The 21,850-nt window shown below is 47.9% G+C and overlaps 3 protein-coding genes across 4 annotated transcripts; 2 read left to right on the top strand and 1 right to left on the bottom strand.

Moving 5' to 3' along the window:
* The first annotated feature begins 1,493 nt into the window (after positions 1–1,493).
* On the top strand, positions 1,494–12,041 carry PGD (phosphogluconate dehydrogenase). The gene is made up of 13 exons (XM_082295914.1): positions 1,494–1,557; positions 2,809–2,884; positions 3,314–3,493; positions 3,631–3,696; positions 4,769–4,887; positions 5,908–5,977; positions 6,361–6,495; positions 6,914–7,103; positions 8,974–9,104; positions 9,585–9,718; positions 10,043–10,142; positions 11,074–11,196; positions 11,730–12,041. The coding sequence occupies exons 1-13, from the start codon at positions 1,550–1,552 to the stop codon at positions 11,847–11,849; spliced, it is 1,452 nt and encodes a 483-aa protein (XP_082152040.1). The 5' UTR covers positions 1,494–1,549; the 3' UTR covers positions 11,850–12,041.
* A 932-nt stretch (positions 12,042–12,973) lies between these two features.
* On the top strand, positions 12,974–15,241 carry CENPS (centromere protein S; the record flags this gene model as incomplete). The annotated part of the gene is made up of 5 exons (XM_082295571.1): positions 12,974–13,024; positions 13,133–13,256; positions 13,643–13,676; positions 14,279–14,345; positions 15,086–15,241. The coding sequence occupies 5 exons, from the start codon at positions 12,974–12,976 to the stop codon at positions 15,239–15,241; spliced, it is 432 nt and encodes a 143-aa protein (XP_082151697.1).
* Positions 15,242–16,576: 1,335 nt separating this feature from the next.
* Positions 16,577–21,775, bottom strand: DFFA (DNA fragmentation factor subunit alpha). Of its 2 annotated transcripts, none has more exons than XM_082295614.1 (6): positions 21,545–21,775; positions 19,968–20,129; positions 19,722–19,852; positions 18,776–18,965; positions 18,241–18,395; positions 16,577–17,532 (listed from the first exon to the last, which is right to left on the bottom strand). In XM_082295614.1, the coding sequence occupies exons 1-6, from the start codon at positions 21,642–21,644 to the stop codon at positions 17,329–17,331; spliced, it is 942 nt and encodes a 313-aa protein (XP_082151740.1). In that variant the 5' UTR covers positions 21,645–21,775; the 3' UTR covers positions 16,577–17,328. The 2 variants fall into 2 exon arrangements, with proteins under 2 accessions (XP_082151740.1, XP_082151741.1); XM_082295615.1 differs by lacking the exon at positions 16,577–17,532 and adding an exon at positions 17,578–17,726.
* Between the last annotated feature and the right edge of the window lie 75 nt (positions 21,776–21,850).

The following is a 21,850-nucleotide window of genomic DNA, read 5'->3' as shown; positions in this document are numbered from 1 at the left end:
TACTGAACTCGCTTATTTGGGGGTGACAGTTGGAGATGAGAGGAAATGGGTGAAATCAAACCATCAAAACACAACAGCAAAGTTGGAACTCTGGGAACAAAGATGTTGTCAGGGGACCCCTGTGAATCATTCCTGTCTTGGTCTGAAGGTGCAAAGTTCTCTGTAGCTTTTAAAAGCCACGGACAGGGCATTCCCAAAGCATTTAAGTCCCACCAAAACGGGTCAAAAACCTCTTGGAACTTTAAACGAGCTGCATGGTGACACAATACCTTTATCAGGCTGCTGGCCTCCTCAGTTGTTTATCTGAAAAGCTGTTGTCTTTGCTGCTGGGGCTGATGCCGTGGTTTTTTCCGATTATGCACTTGAGTAACCTGTGAACTTTCTCTGGTGGCTCTTCTGACAGGTTAATAATACCTCATGGAAGCTGCTCTGTTTCACTGCTTTCTGATTCATTCATGCTTAGTGCCCAAAATTAAGCTGAACCAAAAACTTGATGGGACAGATAGCAGCCGGTGATCTTGTTTAGAAAATAATTTATATAGAATTTAATAGAAACTACGGTCTCAAGAGGTAGATGTGTGTTGACCATACATCGGCTGTCGTGGAGCAAAGGTCCTGAAATTACTGTCACCCCACTGCTCACGGAGGGGCAGGTTTCTCAAGTTTTGGCTGAAGTGAGGGCACGCAAAGACAAACGGGTAGCGGTGATGCCTGAGGAGCTGACTGCCGCCTGGGACGATGTTCAGCGGCAGAATCGAGAGCCAATTAATAATAATTAGAGAGAAAAGACAAACTGCGCAGTTCCCAGCGGTCCCAGGGGTGCGCATCGCTGGGAACAGAGGCACAGCCGCCGGCACGGGGCAGCTGCGCGGCTCCTCCGCGGGCGGGCGGGGCGTCAGCGCCCGGCGGGGACAGCGCGGAGCCCCGGCGGGGACAGCGCGGAGCCCGGCCCGGACAGCGCGGAGCCCCGGCCCGGACAGCGCGGAGCCCCGGCCCGGACAGCGCGGAGCCCCGGCGGGGACAGCGCGGAGCCCGGCCCGGACAGCGCGGAGCCCGGCCCGGACAGCGCGGAGCCCCGGCCCGGACAGCGCGGAGCCCCGGCGGGGACAGCGCGGAGCCCGGCCCGGACAGCGCGGAGCCCGGCCCGGACAGCGCGGAGCCCCGGCCCGGACAGCGCGGAGCCCCGGCGGGGACAGCGCGGAGCCCCGGCGGGGACAGCGCGGAGCCCCGGCCCGGACAGCGCGGAGCCCCGGCGGGGACAGCGCGGAGCCCCGGCCCGGACAGCGCGGAGCCCCGGCGGGGACAGCGCGGAGCCCCGGCCCGGACAGCGCGGAGCCCGGGCCCGGACAGGGCGGAGCCCGGGCCCCACCGCGCCACTGCCCCTTTAAGAGGGCGTGGCCTCGGGCCATCGGGCCATGGGCGGGGGGCGGGGCTCCCCGGAAGAGCCAATGGGCGCGCTCGGCCCCGCCCCGCCCCCCGTGGCTGATGGGGGAAGCGGCGCGCGCCGCGGGCCGAGCCCGGAGAGCCCCGGGAGCCGCGCGCCGCCGCCATGGCCGAGTGAGAGCGGGGCGGGAGCGGGGCAGGGACAGGGACAGGGGCTGGAGCGGGGCGGGAGCGGGGCAGGGACAGGGACAGGAGCGGGGCCGGAGCGGGGCAGGGGCAGGAGCGGGGCAGGGGCAGGAGCGGGGCAGGAGCAGGGGCAGGAGCGGGGCAGGGGCAGGAGCGGGGCCCTGGCGTGGGGCAGAGCCGCGGCCGGCTCGCGGCGCTGGCAGGCCCTGATGCGCTGTTTGCTGCGGGGGCTCTGCCCTGTGACTCCGCACAGCCTCGGGCCCGGGGGAACGGTGCTGCCGTGGGCCCCGCTCGCCGGTGGGTCCGGAGGGAGAGGAATGGGGCGGCTGTGGCAGGATCCGGGATCAGTTGGTGCTGGAGTCGTGGCCGTGAAGCAGGAAAGTTGTTGTGAACCGAGGGTCAGAGGAGGTTGGTTCCCCTACGTGCGCTCCTTGTGAGCTGCATCGGCCTCCAGTAAGGATGCTCCGTTTGCCTTGTTTTCTGTGCCCACCCCAAGTCATTTGGCATTGCGGAAGCAAAACATGGTATAACATTCAGACACGATGTTCTAGCGCAGCGTCTGTTCAGTATGGAGCTGTGATAGAACTGGACCCATCAGTGGCATATTGGAGCAACTCACTTCACTCCCTGCCTGTAGTGCAATGTTTTGGATTGCTTTTCCTACTCATCCAGCTGTTCCTTGGTGGTTGGGAAGGAATCATGGTGACTCCAGACATATTGTGTGTGTTCTGCACTCTGGGAGACACGAGGATCTGCACCTTTGTCCCGAGGGGCAGCTCTGATCTCTGCTCTGTGTGACCACGGACAGGACCCAGGCCGGAGCTGTATCAGGGGAGGTTTAGGTTGGATCTCAGGGAAAGGTTCTTCCCCCAGAAGGTGCTGGGCACTGCCCAGGCTCCCCAGGGAATGGTCCTGGCCCCGAGGCTGCCAGAGCTCGAGGAGCGTTTGGACAGCGCTGCCAGGGATGCCCAGGGTGGGATTATTGGGCAGGGGGGGTCTGTGCAGAGCCAGGGGTTGGACTGGATGATCGTGTGGGTCCTTTCCAGCTTGGGATATTCCATGAGTCTATGATCTGTTGCAGTAATAGCTGACAGAATTAACTGAAAACTCCATGTTTGTTAGGAAGGGATGGGTTGCCCTGGCAGCTGGCATGGTCAGAACAGTTTGTGAGAGGTAAGGATGCTACTGCTGGATCACTGCTAGTGACTTACCTGGAATTTTTGTTCTTTCACATTCCAGAGCTGACATTGCTTTGATTGGACTGGCCGTGATGGGTCAGAACCTGATTTTGAACATGAATGACCATGGCTTCGTGGTAAGTGAGGAAAAATACTGTTTAGGAAGGCTGACTCAGTAGCACTTGGGATTGGAGCTGAGCATTTTGTGGGTGCTTTCCCCCTGCTCTTGTGATGATCTAATAGGTGTTATTTCCTTCTTTTAGTTATACCTTGTGCTGGCCTTTGTCCTGATTCCAGAGAACAGCGGTGCATGCCTGTACTCAGCTGGCACCTGATACGTTAATTATGAATGACTTTTCCCTGAAGTTTGCCTTGGCCTCGCCATTAACCACATGTTCTCAAGGCACTTGCAAAGACATGCTCAGGTTCATCCCTGCCCTGTGCCTGTCACAAAGGTGGAAGGGGGAGAGCACAGGATGTTGAAGCTTGCTTGTATAATTTGTAGTCTGAGCTAAAGTAACTGTTCCATTGGCAGCTTTTATTAACATGTTTTCTTGCTCTCCCAGGTTTGTGCTTTTAACAGGACGGTTTCCAAAGTGGATGATTTCCTGGCTAATGAGGCCAAGGGAACCAAAGTGATCGGTGCTCACAGCCTGGAGGAGATGGTCTCCAAGCTGAAGAAGCCCCGTCGCATTATCTTGCTGGTGAAGGCTGGAAGTGCAGTGGATGACTTCATCAATAAATTGGTGAGGCAGACATTCGTTCTACCTGTGACTTGCTGTCTATTGGAGGAGTTTCCTCTCCTCCAAAGTTCTCAATTATTCATCATTAGTGAGGTTTTGAATGTATGGAGAAAAGTGAAATGCTGATTTATTTTTGACAGGTGCCATTGTTGGAGACTGGAGACATCATAATTGACGGTGGGAATTCTGAGTATAGAGATACCACGGTAAGCCTGTTTCCTACCTAAAGTGAATAAATAAATTACACACGTCTCTTCCACTTCTGATCATCAGCATAGTCAGTCAATAAGATGCCATCACCCCTGTGCTCAGGAAAAGCCAAACTGAATTATTTCTGCAAAATTAGATCATGCTGCCTATTAAAAAGCAATTAAGGATTGCCCTGTAAGAATGTTTTATAGAAGTTGCCCAAATAATCAGAGAATATTTTTTGGACATGTTTGAAAGAGTGAAGGCCTTTAGAAAATTTGCTTTTACAATCTTAGGGTGGTTTCAGGGAGATTGATAAGTCTAAGGATATTTATAGATTTGCTGTTATTTCTTAACCCTTCGTGATCACAGGACAGTCCAGTAAGACAGAACTGCTGTTTGGGTAATGGAAGCAGCAGAGTAATTATCTGCTTGTGAACAGGCTGTAACTGTAGAAGCTACAGAAGCTACATTAGCTTATGTGGGATGCTCACATGAAAATACTGCATTCAGATTGGTACTTCTAAATCTTAGAAGAGGTGCTCGCATTTGTCTTTCTGCTTCGACATCCTGATCTTGGATAAGTGAATTGACCATGCCAGAATGAAAAACTCAGTGAGGGTCAGTCCTTGGGGAGCTTGCAGCTGACCTTAGGGATCTTGGCCTGTGCCTCTCTCCCACTCAGAGGCAATTATTTGCCCTTAGAGTTTTCTGTGCTTGCACCTTCACTCTGCAATGAACTCAGCAGCTCCACCTTGGGCCTAATCTGCCTCCCCCACATCTTTACACAGAGCATGTGTCACCTGACACTTAATTCCAAGCCTTTTCTGGCCCCAGTGCTGCTCATTTCTATCTGGTGCTTATAAAGACTTGTTTTCTCACCATGTCGCTTTTGCAAGTGTCCATGTCAAAGCAACAGGAAGTTTCCTAATGCTCACTTTGGTGCATGTACAAGCTTTCTCTGAGGCTGGCTTCTAGCATGTCAAAAGCAGAATTGAAAACCTAATTTTAAGTCTGAATTGCTAGCCTTTTCTATAAGGCTCTGGCATCAATCGAAGTTAAATAGTGCTGCTCTGCTCTTTGTTCCAGAGGCGTTGTAAGGATCTACAGGCAAAGGGCATCTTATTTGTGGGAAGTGGTGTTAGTGGTGGAGAGGAGGGTGCCAGATACGGACCTTCACTCATGCCAGGAGGAGCCAAGGAAGCCTGGTAAGCACAAGCTACTATATTTTCCTGTTCAGAATAGTTTGCAACAATTCAAATTGTGAGCCGAGGGAGGGACAGAGGAGGGTGTGGGTGTGGAGAGAACAAGATATGTTGCCATCTCACTTCCTCAAGGCTCCAGATTTCTCAACCTGGCTGGGGATCATGGGGAAGTGCTGAGCCTTCATGTAAGGCAGGCTTTTCTTCCAGGAATCCACAGGCAAAAGTAGGACCTACAGACATCTGAAGGGAAAATGTGTGCCTGGGGAGAAAGGAATTTTGCTTAAATTTTAAACAAGTACTTTTTTTTTTTTTTGAGGTCATACACACTTGGGAAGCTGCTAACCATGAATCAGGCAGCAGCAAATGGCCCTGTAGTGACACATTATAACAGGAGCTTCAGTATATGTTTGTACTACAATAGTAGTACATCAATTTATTTGCAAGTTTCTGCATGCTGCTGTGCTGTTTTGTACTCGTGTCTCAGTAAAGGACTGCACATCGGTGCTCATATTAGACTTTATCCCTGGTTGCCCATTTTCTGTGTAAATGTGGAAAGAAAGGGTGTGCCCAGGCTTTACCTGAGCTTTAGTATCTCCTGAGTCCCTGTCCATTTGCATTAGTGTTTCATAACCTGTATCAGCCTGTTCAAATTTGATGGTAAAAAGCCATCAACAACAATAAGTTGCTGCCCGATCATCTTTTGCCTTGAACAGCTAAGTAAGGACAGCTTCTGTGTTCAAATGGAGAGGATATTTGGGCTCCTTTAAGTGCATTACACTTGTCCATACAGTGTTGGATGCATGACTTGATTGTCCCAATGTCTTGCAAACAGTGTCTAGTTGGGCAAAACATATTTAATTGACATTGCTGTGTGGGTGGGTTATCAACCTGCCAGCAGCCCTCACCGCAGGCTGCCTTTTGGCAGGCTACAGAAGGAGGCATCATACCAATAGATTTTATTTATTTTCTCGTGGTGTTTGTATCCCCTGCCTGTCTGCTAAGGTGTATTCTTTCTCCTCACAGGCCCCACATCAAGACCATATTTCAGAGCATTGCTGCTAAAGTGGGATCTGGGGAACCCTGTTGTGACTGGGTAAATAGTCATTTGATACTGACCCTAACTTGGGGTTAGATCCCTGCCTAGGTAGTTTGGGGTTAGAGCCATGCTTAGGCAGTTTCGTTGCTGGAGCTCATGGATGTTTGTCCATAATAAACACAGCACCATCAGTGGTTGATTTTCTGACTGTGTTCATTTACAATCTATCATCTCTGATAACTCACACCATGCAATGGAAAGACAAAGTTTTGTGGCTGGGTCATGTGCTGGGGGAGCTAAATGGGCCCGTGACCCACTGTTTTCAGTTAGCACTGTCTTTGATTCCCTCCTTTAGGCAGAAGGAAACCACGGGCAGGTATTAAACACTGGAAGTGTTGATGATGCTGTTGCTGATGGGATTTTTGGATGTTTCCTGACAGGTGGGAGAGGAAGGAGCTGGACATTTTGTGAAGATGGTACACAATGGGATTGAGTATGGAGACATGCAGCTGATCTGTGAGGCCTATCACCTGATGAAAGATGTGGTGGGCATGGAGCATGATGAGATGGCAAAGGTGATTTGCAGTTTTTAATGTCTTTCCTTTCTTCGTGCCATGGTGTCTGTCTGCTACTGGTGAGGTGCTGGGCTTGGGTAAAGCTGCTGCATATACCTGAAGTGTGTTTTTCTGACATGCCTCCTGTGAGGGCAGGGCACAACAGTCCTGAGCTTCACATGAGGTAGGAGCAGTGAGCACATACAGCTGAATGCTTATAGAAGTTGTCTAAAACTCTTCCCATGCTACAGTTGATTTCTCCCCAGGAAGCACCTTCATGTGCAAAGATGTGAATTACCTTACCTGAAAAGAGCTAGTGAAACACTGAGAATTATAATCAAGGAGGCACAATATATACATTAATCAATTAAAAGATATCATAGAGACATAGCAAATTGGGGTGTGTATGTATATGTATATACTTTTTCTCCTTTTTCAGGTATTTCAGGAGTGGAATAAGACAGAGTTGGACTCTTTCCTGATTGAAATCACAGCCAATATTCTCAAATTCAAAGACAGCGATGGCAAATACCTCCTCCCAAAGATCAGGGACAGTGCAGGACAAAAAGGCACAGGGAAGTGGACAGCCATTTCTGCCCTGGAATACGGAGTCCCGGTCACACTCATAGGTAACTGGTTCTTTGATCGTTCTTTCCTCCATGTACCACATCACAGGAAGGAGCATGGGAATAGACAGAAGTGAGCCCACAGCAGGGCTTGGCTTGCGGAAGAGGCTCTCGTAGGTGTAGCTGTTCCAGCCTTTCTGCCCTGACAGCTGTTCCTGGGTTTTTTTGCTGGGCTTGTTTTTACCTTGTTCCTTAAATGCTGGCAGTCCTGTTGTCACACCCATGTCCGTGGTGTGTCTGCACTGAGGACTCAGTGACAGGGGAACATTAAATGCTGTGCTCAGAGTGCTGTAATGCAGAGGAGCTGTAACACATCTGCAACACATTTAGAGTGCCCTAATACCACAGGTCCAGAGTGGGCTTCCTGTTGAGTAAATTAGATGAGTCAACAGGTTCTTTACTCTCAGATCTGCTTTCATTTCCATGCATTCTCTACCTCTTTTTCCTTTGCATTGTCTGTTCAAGTCCTGAAGATAAGAAAAATTATATTCAGTAGCTAAAAGAAAGTAACTACGGTGTAGCTGTCAAAGAAACATGGATGCATTCCAACAGCAAAACAAGTTCTCTAAATGGTTTTAATGTTCTACCGCAGCTGTAGTCTTTCAGTTCTAGGCTTGAAACAGTGTTTCTTGCTTGTACTGCTAATATTCTCCTGCTTGGGGTTCTCACAAAGATCAAGGGTGGAGGAGACACTCCCCGATTAGTACTCTGCAGTGGCAGGGAGCATTGTTAGGTAATGCTGAGCTGACGGGGAAGTGTGGGCCATAGTCCTTGTGCAAATGTGGCCATTCTCAGGGCAGTTGCTGTGTGTGGTTTTACTGCATAAGCATGACTTGCAAACTTCTGCTTGAAAGAGCAGAGTCATGTTACTCCTGCTTTTTCCTGATTTTCCTACTACGCTGCTCCTCCCCACTGTAGAGGGAAGTTTTCGCAGAAATGGAAGTTAGCCTGTTCTGATTTAGGTGTGATATGTCCTCCTGCTGTAGGGAGGATCCAGAGTCTTGTGAAAACATTACTCACTCTTTTTTTTTTATTGTTGATTTGATTTTGGGGTGTGGTGGGGTTGATTTTTTTTTTTTTTTTGGTATATCACAACTCACTTAAAGGGTGGAACAAAATGACTGCATGAAGATTTGCTTGTTTTCTTTCTATCAGACCCTGAAAAGGAAACTTTTTTTCTCCCTCATTTTACAATACTGTCTTCAATTGCAAATAAGTACAGTTTAAACCAGCATGATTAGGAACTCACTGAGCCAGTCTGACAGATGATATTTAGTAACCTGCTTAGTGATGTTGAAAAACTTTATGGACTTCTGAATACTACTGCTAGGGGCCTACCAGATTTGTGAATCTTATTTCATCTTATAAGTTAACCTGCTGATTTATTCTTGATTTTAATTGCCCTTATTTTGCACGTGTGTATTTCAAAGCACATCCAGTTAATGTGAGGGCATTTAAGCAACAGCTTTTTACCTTCAAAGCATGATACAATACTTGGTGAAGTCTTCAGCCTTGCTGTTCCCTAGATTGCAGTGCAACACTGTCTGTCTCTGATAGATAGGAAAAGATTTAAAAATAAATTTGCAAAACTGTGTGCTGGTAAATGTTCCTGAGGATAAATTTTCATGTGGATCACTTGTGGCTTTTTTCTTTATCATTTAAAAGCTGTATCAGTCAATACTTACACAACGGTTGTACTGAGTGGCAGTGTTGTCCCTCAGGAATGCTGTTGGAATAATTAATTTCTGCACCTGTTATTTCATTTGTGTACACGGCTCATCATTCAGTGACACTCTGTGGTGCTTGAGTATCTCAGACATGAACAGTGATGCCCAGCTTCCTAATGATCTCCTCTTTCCTGCCACACCCAAAGGGGAAGCTGTGTTTGCACGGTGCCTGTCTTCCCTCAAGGATGAGAGAGTGCAGGCCAGTAAGCTGCTGGATGGGCCCAAAATGACTCCATTCAGTGGGAACAAGAAGGCCTTCCTGGAGGATATCCGCAAGGTGAGTCCTTGTGCTGGGTCAGGGCAGGTTTGGGATCCTGTGAACCCTGGGGAGGAGCTCTTGTGTTTATGTTTCATGAGAACTGGTTCCTGCTTTCAGCGCTGTGCATTGTCTCGTGATGTCCACAAAGCATAATGTGACCCATTCCTAACCAAAGAATAATCCAGAAGGAATTCAACTTTAAGCCACAGTGGGCAGAGACAACTACATGGGGTACAGAGATCATAATTCATGTACAGGAGCTTGTCTACCCCTCAATACTCTTGCCTTTGCCTGGGTATTGATCTCTTGATCTCTCTCTGTTGAAACCAAACTTTCTAATGAGAAAGGATATTTTGGTTTTCAAATAACTGGAATGTTGCTACTGTACTCATCCCTGCTGAGATGTGGGCTGAACAGAGCATGTAGACCATGAAGTTTGTTGTTCAACTTTGTGAGTATCTTTGTGAGACTTCTTGATTTTGGTTTTTTTTTTTTTAGGCCCTGTATGCTTCCAAGATTATCTCATATGCTCAAGGCTTCATGCTGCTGAGACAAGCAGCCAAAGAATTTGGCTGGACACTGAACTACGGTGGTATTGCACTGATGTGGAGAGGGGGCTGCATCATCAGAAGGTAATTGAGATGAGGAGGTAGCTTGGCTGCTGAGGGGAGAAGAGGGGGCAGTTTAGTTTATGAGGTGCTTGGCTGACAAGCCCAGAGATTTCCTTGGAAAATCCATGGAGCTACTCTGCTGGTAAGATTCTGAGAGGCTGTAGACAACACTAAAGGTGACTAGATGAACCCACTATTCTGGTGGCTTAACTGCTCCAGATTTTCTTTGGTCTTTGTAATGTTTGGAATCTGAGTCTGGCTGAGTCAGGTTTTGGCACTGTAAGTTTTGAATTCTGGGCCTTTGTTGGAAGCTGTGACATTTGTTCTTGGTTTGCTTTTGCCTAGTGTGTTCCTGGGAAAAATCAAAGATGCTTTTGATCGAAACCCTGAGCTCCAGAATTTGCTGTTGGATGATTTCTTTAAGAGAGCTGTAGAAAACTGTCAGGTAAGTTCCAAGGAAAGGAGAGCATAAAAACAATAATTTACAGCCAGGACTGTCATGGTTCTTCTCTTTGATACTGACCAAGCTATCACTGGAAACTGAAGGTTCCCATTTTACTGTTACAGAAGAGCCTTAGGCAGAAATCAGCAATTCAGAAGGACCATAATATGAGGAAAAAAGGCCTGGCCTGTGTGAACATTCTCATCACTGCCCTGTGTCTTGTGCCTACTGTACAGCTGGATTTCAGCTGAGCAGGCTATAAAGCTCTGTTCCAGTACCATTGTTTGCAGTAGCCCCAGAACAACAGTGTTCCAGACCCGCCCATTCTCTAGGCCTGTGTCTGTGTAAACAGTGTCCTGATTTGGATGGAGCTGACAGGCAGAATTAAAACCACATTATCTGGCCAAAAAAGAAGTCTCATCATTATTAGTTCTTGTAACTGGATCTGAATATTTCATGCAAATTACTAGATCAGATGAACAGTTGAACTGAGGATTATCCACATCTATCTGAAATAGCAGTGCTGCCCTCTCACTCCCTTGGACGAGCTTTGTTCTGTGCTTGGTGAGAGGTCCTGGAATTGCCTCAGTGTTTGCTCAGAACATTCCCCGTTCCCCGCTGAGTTTATGCTTTTGAGATGCTCTGACCATGTTTATGTGAAGGAACACCATCCTTGCTTGAGGCTGTGGTTTGACTGCATGTCTCAACTGTTCTCATCCTGTTGTTAACTCTGTCTTACTTGCCATTATTTTAGATCAATCTTGTTTATGTAAAATCAGGAATCCGCTGCTGTATTTGCTCAGACTTGGTTATTAGATTTCGTTGAACATGAAATAGCACACACAGTTGTACTGGAGTACTTCACATGCCTGCACATACCTATGAGCAAGCACTGAGTAGTTGCCTTTTTCCCCCCTCTTTTCCTCTCTCCCAGGAGTCCTGGCGCCGTGTGATCTGTACTGGAGTGCAGACTGGAATCCCTATGCCCTGCTTCACTACAGCACTTTCTTTTTATGATGGATACAGGCATGAGATGCTGCCAGCTAACCTGATTCAGGTAGGTACAGAAATCTCATCATGCTGTTATTTAAATACTGCTTTAAGGGCCTCAATGGCAGTATGTCCTGATCACCCACAGTATAGATTGCCTAATATATTTCTGTTGTACCTGAAATTCATGTCAATAAAACACTGAGGGATAGCTGGATAAAGAACACCAGAGATGCTGGTATGGCAGTGCCCAGTGTGTGTTTGTATTCCATCTGTGAACCAAGGGTAACAATATCTTTGAATCCAAATGCTTTATAGAGAAGTATCTTTGGATGCATGGAAGTGCTTGCTTTTTAGATTACTACCAAGCAGAAATCATATACTTGTGTTTATGCAGAACTCGTAATTTAATTACTAGATATTAATAAATTTTTCATTGCAGTGGTTTTGCTAATAATGAGAAAATAATTTTGAGTGTTATAATATTGGAGTAAAATCTTATTTCTACTATTCCTTGTTAGGTAACAGTAGGTGCAACTTCTAGTACTCATATGATACTGACATTTGTGTTTCTGGTTTGTCTGTGTGTTCTCATTCTAGGCTCAGCGTGATTACTTTGGTGCACATACATATGAATTATTATCAAAGCCAGGGGTATTTATCCATACCAACTGGACAGGCCATGGAGGAAACGTGTCCTCTTCTGCTTACAATGTCTAATGGAAATCCTTCCACTTGGAGCCAAAATACTGTAGATCTCAGATATTTCTTCTAGAATATCACTTTTTACTGTACTCTGCTAGACCTTGTGTTTGGACTCTTTTGCAATAACTTGTGGGTATATTTCACACATGTATGTATACCTCTCTATATGTATCATATAAGAAAACTAAATAAATTTAGTTATGAATCCGTTGAGGTGTTTTCTTTCCACTGCTGCTAGCCAAAACTAGGTAAGATGTTTTTGTGCAGTATTTAATAGAATTTACAGTCATGGTATGTTTATTGTATTGTGGTGCATAAAGTCACAGGGATCAAGACAGAGATGACTGCAGTTCAGGAATTGCTGAGAGAGGGGCAGACAGCACAGTAACTCCACTCAAGGTTCCAGGCAGATAAAGGCCTTTCTTTCATTGCCATGGTTTATTCCTAACAGGCAGCAGCTTGTCTCTTACAGATTTAATTCCTGGGCATTCAGCTGCTCAGTCTTCACACCAAGCTCTGTGTGCTTTTGGTGGAAGGATGGGATGGGTCATGGAGAAACAAAACTGATATTCCTGTCACCATTCTCCCTCCAACCGTTGTTCGCAGTTTTAAGCCCTGGCATAAACACTTTGCATTGCTGTGTGCTTGCACTTCCCTCGCCCAAATCTCCCTGATTCTTTGCCTCTGCTTCCCATGGGGCAATTAAAAATACCCACAGCAGCATGCAAAGTTGGCTCTATTTTATATCCTCTCCCTGCAATGCTACTGTCAGTCATCTTCAGGACTTCTGAAAATTCACTTCGGCGTCTGAACCTTTTTTTTTTTTTCCTCAGACTGTTAAATTTTGTGCTGTGCGCACTGATTTTTATATTAATTTTGGCCGTATATGTTTCTACTAAGGCAGCTACTTAGTCACTAGTTTAATATCTGTATAAGGTAAAATATAACGTACAATGTAAGGTACCTTTTCCGCAGATTACGCAGTAAGATTTGGGAGTTCTGTGAAATCAAGGACTGCTGCGGTAACAGCGGTGCCGCATCGCGCTGCGGCTGCGGCTCCCCTCACAGCGGCCCCGGGGCGGGGCCCGACATGGCGGCGGCGCGGGAAGCGCGAAGGGCGGGAAATCGTGAGGGCCGCGATGGCGGCGGGGGCGGCGCTCGGCGGCGAGGAGCAGCAGCTGCTCACACAGGTACCGGGCGGCACACGGGGGTCGGAGGCCGTGAGCGGCCGTCGTCGGCTTTGGTGGTTTGGGGCAGGGCCGGTGTGTCACTGCCTGCCCGTGCTTTGGTCCCTGCAGAGGCTGAAGGCGGCGGTTCACTACACGGTCGGGTGCCTGTGCCAGGAGGTGGAGGAGGACAAGGACGTGCAGTTCAGCAAACAGAGCATAGCGGCCATCGCTGAGATCACCTTCCGGCAGTGCGGTACAGCTGCGTTACCTGGTGCTGCCTGGGTTACCTGGAGTTGCCTTGTGCTACCTGGGTTACCGCAGCGTTTCATGTCTGTTCGGGAGCCATTGCTGGAGACACAGGCCTTCAAAAATAATAGCATCGAACTAGGTGTCACCGCGGAATTCTCTTGCATTATGTATTTTTTTAAGTACAAGAAGTACTGGTTCGACTTTTCAGACCTGAAAAAAGCATTTAGATGTATGAGGGAATATTGTGTGGCTACCTGCTTGTGTACGAGTGGTGCCTAATAACCAGCTATGGTCACTTCTCGTAACTGCCTTGATAACTTGTGTGTTGTGTATCTCTTCCCACTCAGAGTTAGTATTTTAAAATATATGACATCTTTGTGTTTTCTCTAGAAATCTTTGCAAAAGACCTGGAAATGTTTGCAAGGTAGGCACTAATTATTACAAAGGCTTTCCTTTTTTTTTTGTGTTGGCTCCTAGACAATCTTTAGAACACATCTTGTAATTCAAGCTTTAAAGGGCTTGGTTTGGCTGCTTAAATAGTGGCTGTGAAGTTATGAAATAGAAATTCCTTGTAGGTACTTCCTGGTCTTAGAAGTTCATTTGTATTACAAATGATTGTTTAGGTTAACAATTGTATACAATTGTCAAATGCATTGATACACAGTGGTACTGGATGGTTTGGGGCTGACAAGTGTTTACCAACCTGCCTGGTTGCTTCAAGGGGTTGTAAGGGAGTGTTTTAAGTAGCTAAAACCTAACACCTGCGGACAAGAGTGAACAGAACAGTGGGGCTTGAAGTTCTGCTTGCTAAATTTTAACACAGAAGTGTGGAGATTTTGAAATACACATACAAACTTGTTAAAACAGTTTTTTGTGTATAGGTAGAAAAGACGGGCAGGTGTGGTTTGCTGGGTCCCTATTAAGTCTCTTTAGCCAGTGAATTCAGTCTCTGAACGAGATGCTCTATGGCCTGTTATGGTCAGTGTTGGCAGAAATGTTAAGGGGTGTTTTTTGATTTTTATGCAGGCATGCAAAACGAACCACAGTCAACACAGAAGATGTGAAGCTTTTGGCTAGAAGAAGCAATTCTCTGGTGAGATGCACTGTATTTTCTGTCTCGCCACATTTTTAAACCAGTTAATTCCTAAAAGCATTTGAATGAAAGTTATAGATGGTGAAGCAACTGTTGCATAAGCCATTTCACCATCTTCCTGAGGTAGATAGGCACAATCCAGTGATTTTAAAGTTTTCATCTTATTTTGCTTCATGCCACTCTGCGTCGCTGTGGTGAGGTATAACACAGATCTGGTTGCAGTTCAAGCAGCAGTGCTCTCGTTGCACCAGGGCTGCTGAAGTTCCCAGTACAAAAGTGTAATAAACAGACACAGCATCGTGAATCACTTTGCTCTTTCCTGATGTTGTGTTCCTTTGTTGTAGCCTAAGGTCAAGAATAGCTTGAGTCTACCTTGAGGTGCTGAGTCTCCCAACATTAATACAGGGATCATAGAATCACTGTATTCTCTCTTGTGCTGATATATATGATGTTCAGTGGATTCAACTCACTAATCTGTTACGACATTCCTGTATGTGGATCCATGAAAAATGCTTCCAATACTAATTTTACTTTTATGTAAGGAGATTTTTTCCTTCTGTATATGCTTTGAAATACCCAGCATGAACTTGCCTGAGAAGGCAAAGTAAATGTTTTTTGGAGTCTGTCATGTTTCTTCTAATAAGAACTTGCCATGTCAATTTCTCTTCAGTATTTCTTTTTAATGTTTTATGAATGAATGAAGTTCCTCAGTAGAGGACTGATTAGCTTATTGTTCCCAGCTAAAATATATCACTCAGAAGAGTGAAGAGCTTGCATCAAGTAACATGGAGCAGAAGGAGAAGAAGAAAAAGAAGTCCAGTGCAGCTAAGGGAGGGAGAACTCCTGGGGAACAAGAAGCAGCTGTGACTGAAAATGAAGATTCCAGCATGGCATGATTTATCTTTCAAGTAATGTTTTAGGTCATTTTCTCTTACTATCCTAGAAAAACCAGAATTAGCCTATTCATCTTGCAGGTTAGCTCCAATAATGAATCTTTAGGTTTTTAGGTGAATGTGATTGGATTTTTATTGTTCCAAAAATGAAAAGTCTGTCAGAATTCAGTAAGCTTACAGCCAAAATGCCTTAATTGCTCACAAAAGGTATCTGTCATTAAAATTAAAATCCTTTAAATAAAGAGTTTGGAACAGACCATTCTCAGTGAACCATAACTCAGTATGTGCAATGCCCTCCATTCTGGTACTTTATTTCTCTGGTTACTGACTTTTTCCTTGCTTCCAGTTTTGATACTTTTGCTCAGACATTTTGAATATTTTGTTTTCAGTAAACCATATCTCTCGCTCGTTGTCTTGACAATTAAACATGTTTTGTGCCGTTTTGCCCCTGTGACACTGTTGGGGTACAGTCGCCACTGTCAGTAATTCCCATTTTAGGGTCGCACTGTGGCTTCGGAGCAGCGGCAGACAGGGATCCCCACTGCCCTCTGCTGGGCTGGCAGAGCCTTACCCAGTGCAAATGAATTGTACAAAGAATGAAAATAATTACATTCAAAGGAAGCAGGTTTCTAGGGGTAGCACAGCCATCCATGCTCTTGCAGAAAGACTGGAACATAAAAAGCTTGTAATAAGTAGCTATTTAATACGCCAGGAAACATTTTTACCTGCCATGGCCCACAATGTTACAATCCAAAGGTATATATGGTAAGAAGCAAAACAGACTGACAAAAACTTGCCTGCAAGCTTCTCCCCTAAGTCCAGTTACTTCCCATCTGGGTAGCTTCACCTGAAGTTACCGTGAGTAGTTTTGTTTACCGGCTTAAAGTCACTACTAAGCTGTTTAGAATATTTATTAGTTGCACTGTCTGTCTGACTCTGTGCCGTCCTTAAGCTGGAATGTTGCATGCAACAGGTTCACCCAAATGCCTGCTGTAGGAATACTTACCCTGGGCCCTTTGAGGCTGTGTTAAATCAGAGGATTTAGCATGCTACTACAAAATACACCTGTACCTACTAAAAATTCATCAGAAGTCTCATCTCACTTGTCAGATATTTTCCATCTACATCTGTTCTCACACAAGAAGAGCACATTGTGCCAGGTGAGAGTTTGGCTGCAGTCACCGTGAGGAACACACGTGTTGCCTAAACACTTTGGATAAGTTAAAGACAGTATTTCTTGTTCAATTTCTTCTTCCTTTTTCCTTAAGGTAATACAGTATTTATCAGCCCATTCTTTAATTACAGCAGTTGGTGGAAATATCAAAACAAGTCCAACAGTAAGATAAAAAGGTTTTATTAATATTAGAAAAAAAACACTTTAACAAATTTAAAAATAAGCCAGTTAATACAAAAGCATCATGATTCTACACTAATGATTAGGAGAATAACACAGCAGGCCAATGCAAGTCTTCTGTCGCACAGCCTTACAAAGCAATTATTTCCACCTTTGCTGTGTTTTACATGATAGTTCTTATCTTACAAAGCATCCAAGAGGCAGGAGTTCCTTACAGAAAGAACACTGAAATTGAAGGACTTTGAATTTACTTTAACTGATTAAATCAGTGTGAGAATTCAAGTTCCTAGATCCCAGGCTGGAGCTTAAAGCCAGGCAGCAGCTGGCTAACCCCTCTGCCCTGATCACTAACTGTGCCTCAAAGCGTCTGCCAGACATCCTCCATCCTTTCTATACCGAAACGCTGGGAGAACAAAGTAACCAAACTGCCTGGGGCTTCAGGAGCTGTATCCACCATTACCAGATGGAAGCTTCTGGCTATCAACCAGGTATTGAAACACTTACATGCTGTGCTTAGCAAATACCATTGTTCTAGTATTCTGCAAAAACTCAAAATCCCTTTGCTTACACAATTCAAATCACCAGAGGAGTTTAAGCCTCAGGACAATGTCCAGATTTTAGTTGTTCTATAGCCAGACCACAGTATGACCAGCAAACTATGGTTCCCAGGATGTGTCTTTGCTTGTATTGATTCTAATGCAAAAGCAAAAACTAAATTGCAAACAGCAATGCAGTCTTATTTTTTGCGTTTTGAACTGGGCCAGTCCCCCCAGGGAAGCGTTTTCTTGCCCTTCGACGTGCTCCGTAGGGAATGCAGAGTCTGCACTTGTTTAAGGCGCCTGGAGAGCTCCTGATCACAGGCTTCCTGCAGAGCTCCAGCTTTCTGCTTGTCCCATCCCAGAGCCGAGGCCAGGGCTGCTGTGTCTTCCTTCAACACCAGCTGCAGCAAGACAGATTGTTAACAGTCTTTACTGACTCCTGGCCGCTAAGCCTCTGCTCCCATTAGCAACAGCAGGAACGAGGCACCAAAGTTTAGTATTGGCACTTCGGAACTGGAGATGTTCCCAGCTTTCATCACCTATCCCGTGGGCTAGTGGATTTCCAATAATTTGCCAAGACTCAGTGCTTGAAGCTCTGTCCAGATGTTCAAAGGAAGAGAAAGCAGTTACTTATTTTCTACAGCAGGGAAAAGCAAGAGTAGCAAGTTCACGGCTTGAAAGAACACCTTCCTAATTGGTTACAATTTAGCTAGACTTTCCAACCTATATTTACAGTTTTTTCCAAAATAAGGAGTTTTTTATTTTGATTTGGGATGTATAAAAGAAACATAGCTAGATGCATAAGCATGCAAAAAACCCCAAAGAACCTTGCTGGTAGGACAGCTATGATTTGTCAGAGACCAAAACCAAAATTATTTTGTGGCTTTTCAGAGGACAGAGCAGAGTATGTGGAACAGTGTCAGCTGGCTGCTACAGAGGAGCTCCAAGCCAGGGGTAGTGTTACTGAGGAAGAGAAATTAATTAAATTTGAGACACTTTGAGACAGATCTACTGACATCAGAGCCCCCAGAAGCAAGGACAGCTTCCCCTATAGCCTCTCTTTCGGAGGGAGAGATTTGCCAGAATACTGTTGTGTCATTCTCACCTACCTCTAGATCCTGACTGTCCAAGCAGAGCTCTGGAGCAGGTTTCTCTCTCAGAGCAGCAAGGACCTGGTTGCTGAGTGCTGTTGTGGCTGAAGTATCTGTGCTGCTGGTACCTATGTCAACCACATCCATCTCCTTCCTTGGTGCAGCCTCAGGTTCTGAAAGGGAGCAGAATCAGTACAGCCCCTGACAAAAACACAGGACAGGAAAAGTGGCCTGGACTGCTTTGATGGTTGTGAGATTAGTAACATATACATCTAATCTAGGTGCATCCTGGAACTTAAGAAATCCGTAATATTAAGGAGGACTACGGGATCTAAGCTTTTCTCCCAGTATTCTGCTTCCAGGCTTTGTGACAAATATGACACAGCAGTGAGAGGGCTCTCTGGTCAGATAATTCTTACACTATACACACTACACCTGCTCTTGCATCAACTTAACATTTAACAGCAGCTGACCAAATTACTCACTCTGCCTTATTTACTCCACTCAACTAGGAGTTGAAAACCCCCTTCTCTAGCATCCCAATGCTCCCTACCTGCAACTTTGCTTAAGATACTGTCTTCAGTTTTCAAGGCCTCTAAGTAGAGTTCCAGGAGCTGCCTTGACTGACGCTCTTCTTCTCGTCTGTCCAGCACCTGCTGCAGGGTGTCCTGCAGCACTTGGATTTTGGTTTCACTTTGGGTAAGTTCTTCTGCCAGGTCTGAGCGTGGCACATCAATAAGCACCTTCAAACATTGAGAGTGCTCCTGAGTAACTCATTTCGTGGCACTTACTGCAGTACAAACAGAATGTACACACCCTCCCGACACCAAGCACGTTCCACAAGGTTTCTTGTCATAGCAAGTCAGCCAAGTTCTGAGAGGCTGTAGTGGCACTCCACCAGGCAGCATTTTTTACTAAAAGCCAAAAGGCATCCAAGAAGGTGTGGAATCATGTGCAATTTTAATGGAAATCTTGAAAACTAATGACAAAGTACTACTTCTTCACAGTGCAAGGGAATATTCAAAGGAAAGGCAGTGGCCTGGCACCTGGGAAGCTGCATGTTGGGGAGGACAAGAAGGGGCAGTTATTGCCATGCCTCACCACAGACAAGGTGTTGAGTCAATCAGCTCTGGAAAGTGACAGCAGTTCCTCAAACCCCTCTGGAGCAGATAGACCTGGCTGCTGCCCAGCCTCCCCTCTGGACAAGTTACACAGGTGTCTGGTTTTAAGGAATGAGCCAACCTTGGTTGCCATTTGGCCAAATCTTGAGTTTTGGCCCTCCCACTGCCAGAAGTGGAACAACACACTGTGAGGGATAGTCAGGGATTAAGAGCATCCTCAGACACTCGAATGTTTCCCTTCAAGGAGAAATTTGACTCTGGCACCAAAAGCAGCAACTGAATTAAGCCTGAGCTCTTGTTTATTGATTCTGTTCTCTACTGAGATAAACAGATGATGGGCAGATGCAAGGACTGGGATTGGGGGTTTCCCCACTGTACCTGGAGGTCTTCTTCAGACATCAGGATGATATTGGACAGGTCATCCTTCAGCTGCCTGGCCAGTTGCTTCCACTTCTCCACAGCACTGTCCACTTCATCTACAGACTCCGAGAGCCAGGATGTTCCACTGTCTGACACAAGAGTCACCAGTTTCATGGGTCATTCCTGGTCACCTGAGACTGCCTAATGTCACTAGGTGTATTCCGAACACACCTCCCCTTGCATGCTTCCTCACTCACAGCATACCTAAGATTTTGCTGGACCATTTCTCATCCTTGGCCAGTGCCACAAACTTGGTGTTAGATGGCAAACACAAGAAGTAATCTTCATCGTCCACAATGGTCCCATCTTCTGCCAGTACCAAGGTGATGGGTTCCCGGGCCTTGTCAATAGCCAGAACACCACAAGCTGCAGAACAGAAAAAATACTTAATTATACAATAAAAGTGACATAGCACTGCCCTTTTATTACCCGCAGCACAAAGGATAGGCAACTCTCAGTGACTGAGGCTGGAGACCAGGACCTGTCTCCTCACAGTGCTGCACGTTAGCTCTTTTTTAGCACATGCACACAGGTTTCCCCTCCAGAAATTAAAATTAGAATCATCAAGGTTGGAGGAGACCGTTAAGATCATCCAATCCAACTATCAACCCAGCACTGTCACCGTAACCCCTAAACCACATCACCCAGCACCAGATCCAGATGCCTCTTAGACACCTCCAAGGACAGTGACTCCCATCACCTCTCCAGGCAACCTATTCCAATTTTTTCTAATACCTAATCTGAATCTCCCCTGTCTCATCTTAAGGCCGTTTCCTCTGGTCCTCTCACTGCAGGCAGGGCAGAAGAGATCAGCTGTTTCTCCGTGCAAACCTTGGCGCAAGCATCGGAGAGGGCGCACAGCAGTGAAAGCAGTTCCCGATGCTTATTTCCACCTCCCTTCGATTCCCCTATCAGAAAGCGGCACCGGAGTCCCGCTCTCCCGTTGTGTGCTCCGCTGCCCCGGCGCAGCCCCGCCGCCTGCCACCAGCCGCGAGCGGGCACGCCGGCGCTCAGGCCGGGCTCCGAGCGGGGCTCAGGCCGGGCTCCGAGCGGGGCTCAGAGCGGGGCTCAGGCCGGGCTCAGAGCGGGGCTCAGAGCGGGGCTCAGAGCGGGGCTCAGGCCGGGACCCACAGCGGGGCTCAGGCCGGGCTCAGGCCGGGCTCAGAGCGGGGCTCAGGCCGGGCTCAGAGCGGGGCTCAGGCCGGGCTCAGAGCGGGGCTCAGGCCGGGACCCACAGCGGGGCTCAGGCCGGGCTCAGAGCGGGGCTCAGGCCGGGCTCAGAGCGGGGCTCAGAGCGGGGCTCAGGCCGGGCTCAGAGCGGGGCTCAGGCCGGGACCCACAGCGGGGCTCAGGCCGGGACCCACAGCGGGGCTCAGGCCGGGCTCAGAGCGGGGCTCAGGCCGGGACCCACAGCGGGGCTCAGGCCGGGACCCACAGCGGGGCTCAGGCCGGGCTCAGAGCGGGGCTCAGGCCGGGCTCAGAGCGGGGCTCAGGCCGGGACCCACAGCGGGGCTCAGGCCGGGACCCACAGCGGGGCTCAGGCCGGGACCCACAGCGGGGCTCAGGCCGGGCTCAGAGCGGGGCTCAGGCCGGGACCCACAGCGGGGCTCAGGCCGGGACCCACAGCGGGGCTCAGGCCGGGACCCACAGCGGGGCTCAGGCCGGGCTCAGGCCGGGCTCAGAGCGGGGCTCAGGCCGGGCTCAGAGCGGGGCTCAGAGCGGGGCTCAGGCCGGGCTCAGAGCGGGGCTCAGGCCGGGCTCAGAGCGGGGCCGCCGCTCACCTTTGTCGCGCAGCTCCCGCAGGCAGGACGCGGCCACGCCGTGCTGCTCCGGCCCGTCGCGCCGCCGCACCACGCAACGCTTCAGCCGCGCCGCCATCATCTGGCGCTCGGCAATGCCCCAAAAGGCTTTTCCAGGCGGGGAAGGCGCTGCTGCCGCGGGAAGCGGCCGCGGCCCGAGCGTCCCGGCCCGGCTGAGGCCGAGCACTCACGGCACCAGTGGCTCCCCCGCGGGACTCATCGCTGCGCCGGCGTTCGACTCGCTGCGCCTCCGGCGCGGAGCGGCGGCGTTCCATCGGGCTGTCGGGG

Source organism: Coloeus monedula (assembly GCF_965178545.1).
Source record: "Coloeus monedula genome assembly, chromosome: 22".
In the NCBI taxonomy this organism is placed as follows: Eukaryota; Metazoa; Chordata; class Aves; order Passeriformes; family Corvidae; genus Coloeus; species Coloeus monedula.
The sequence above is the reverse complement of the archived record's forward strand: the minus strand, read 5'-3'. Positions and strand labels throughout refer to the sequence as shown.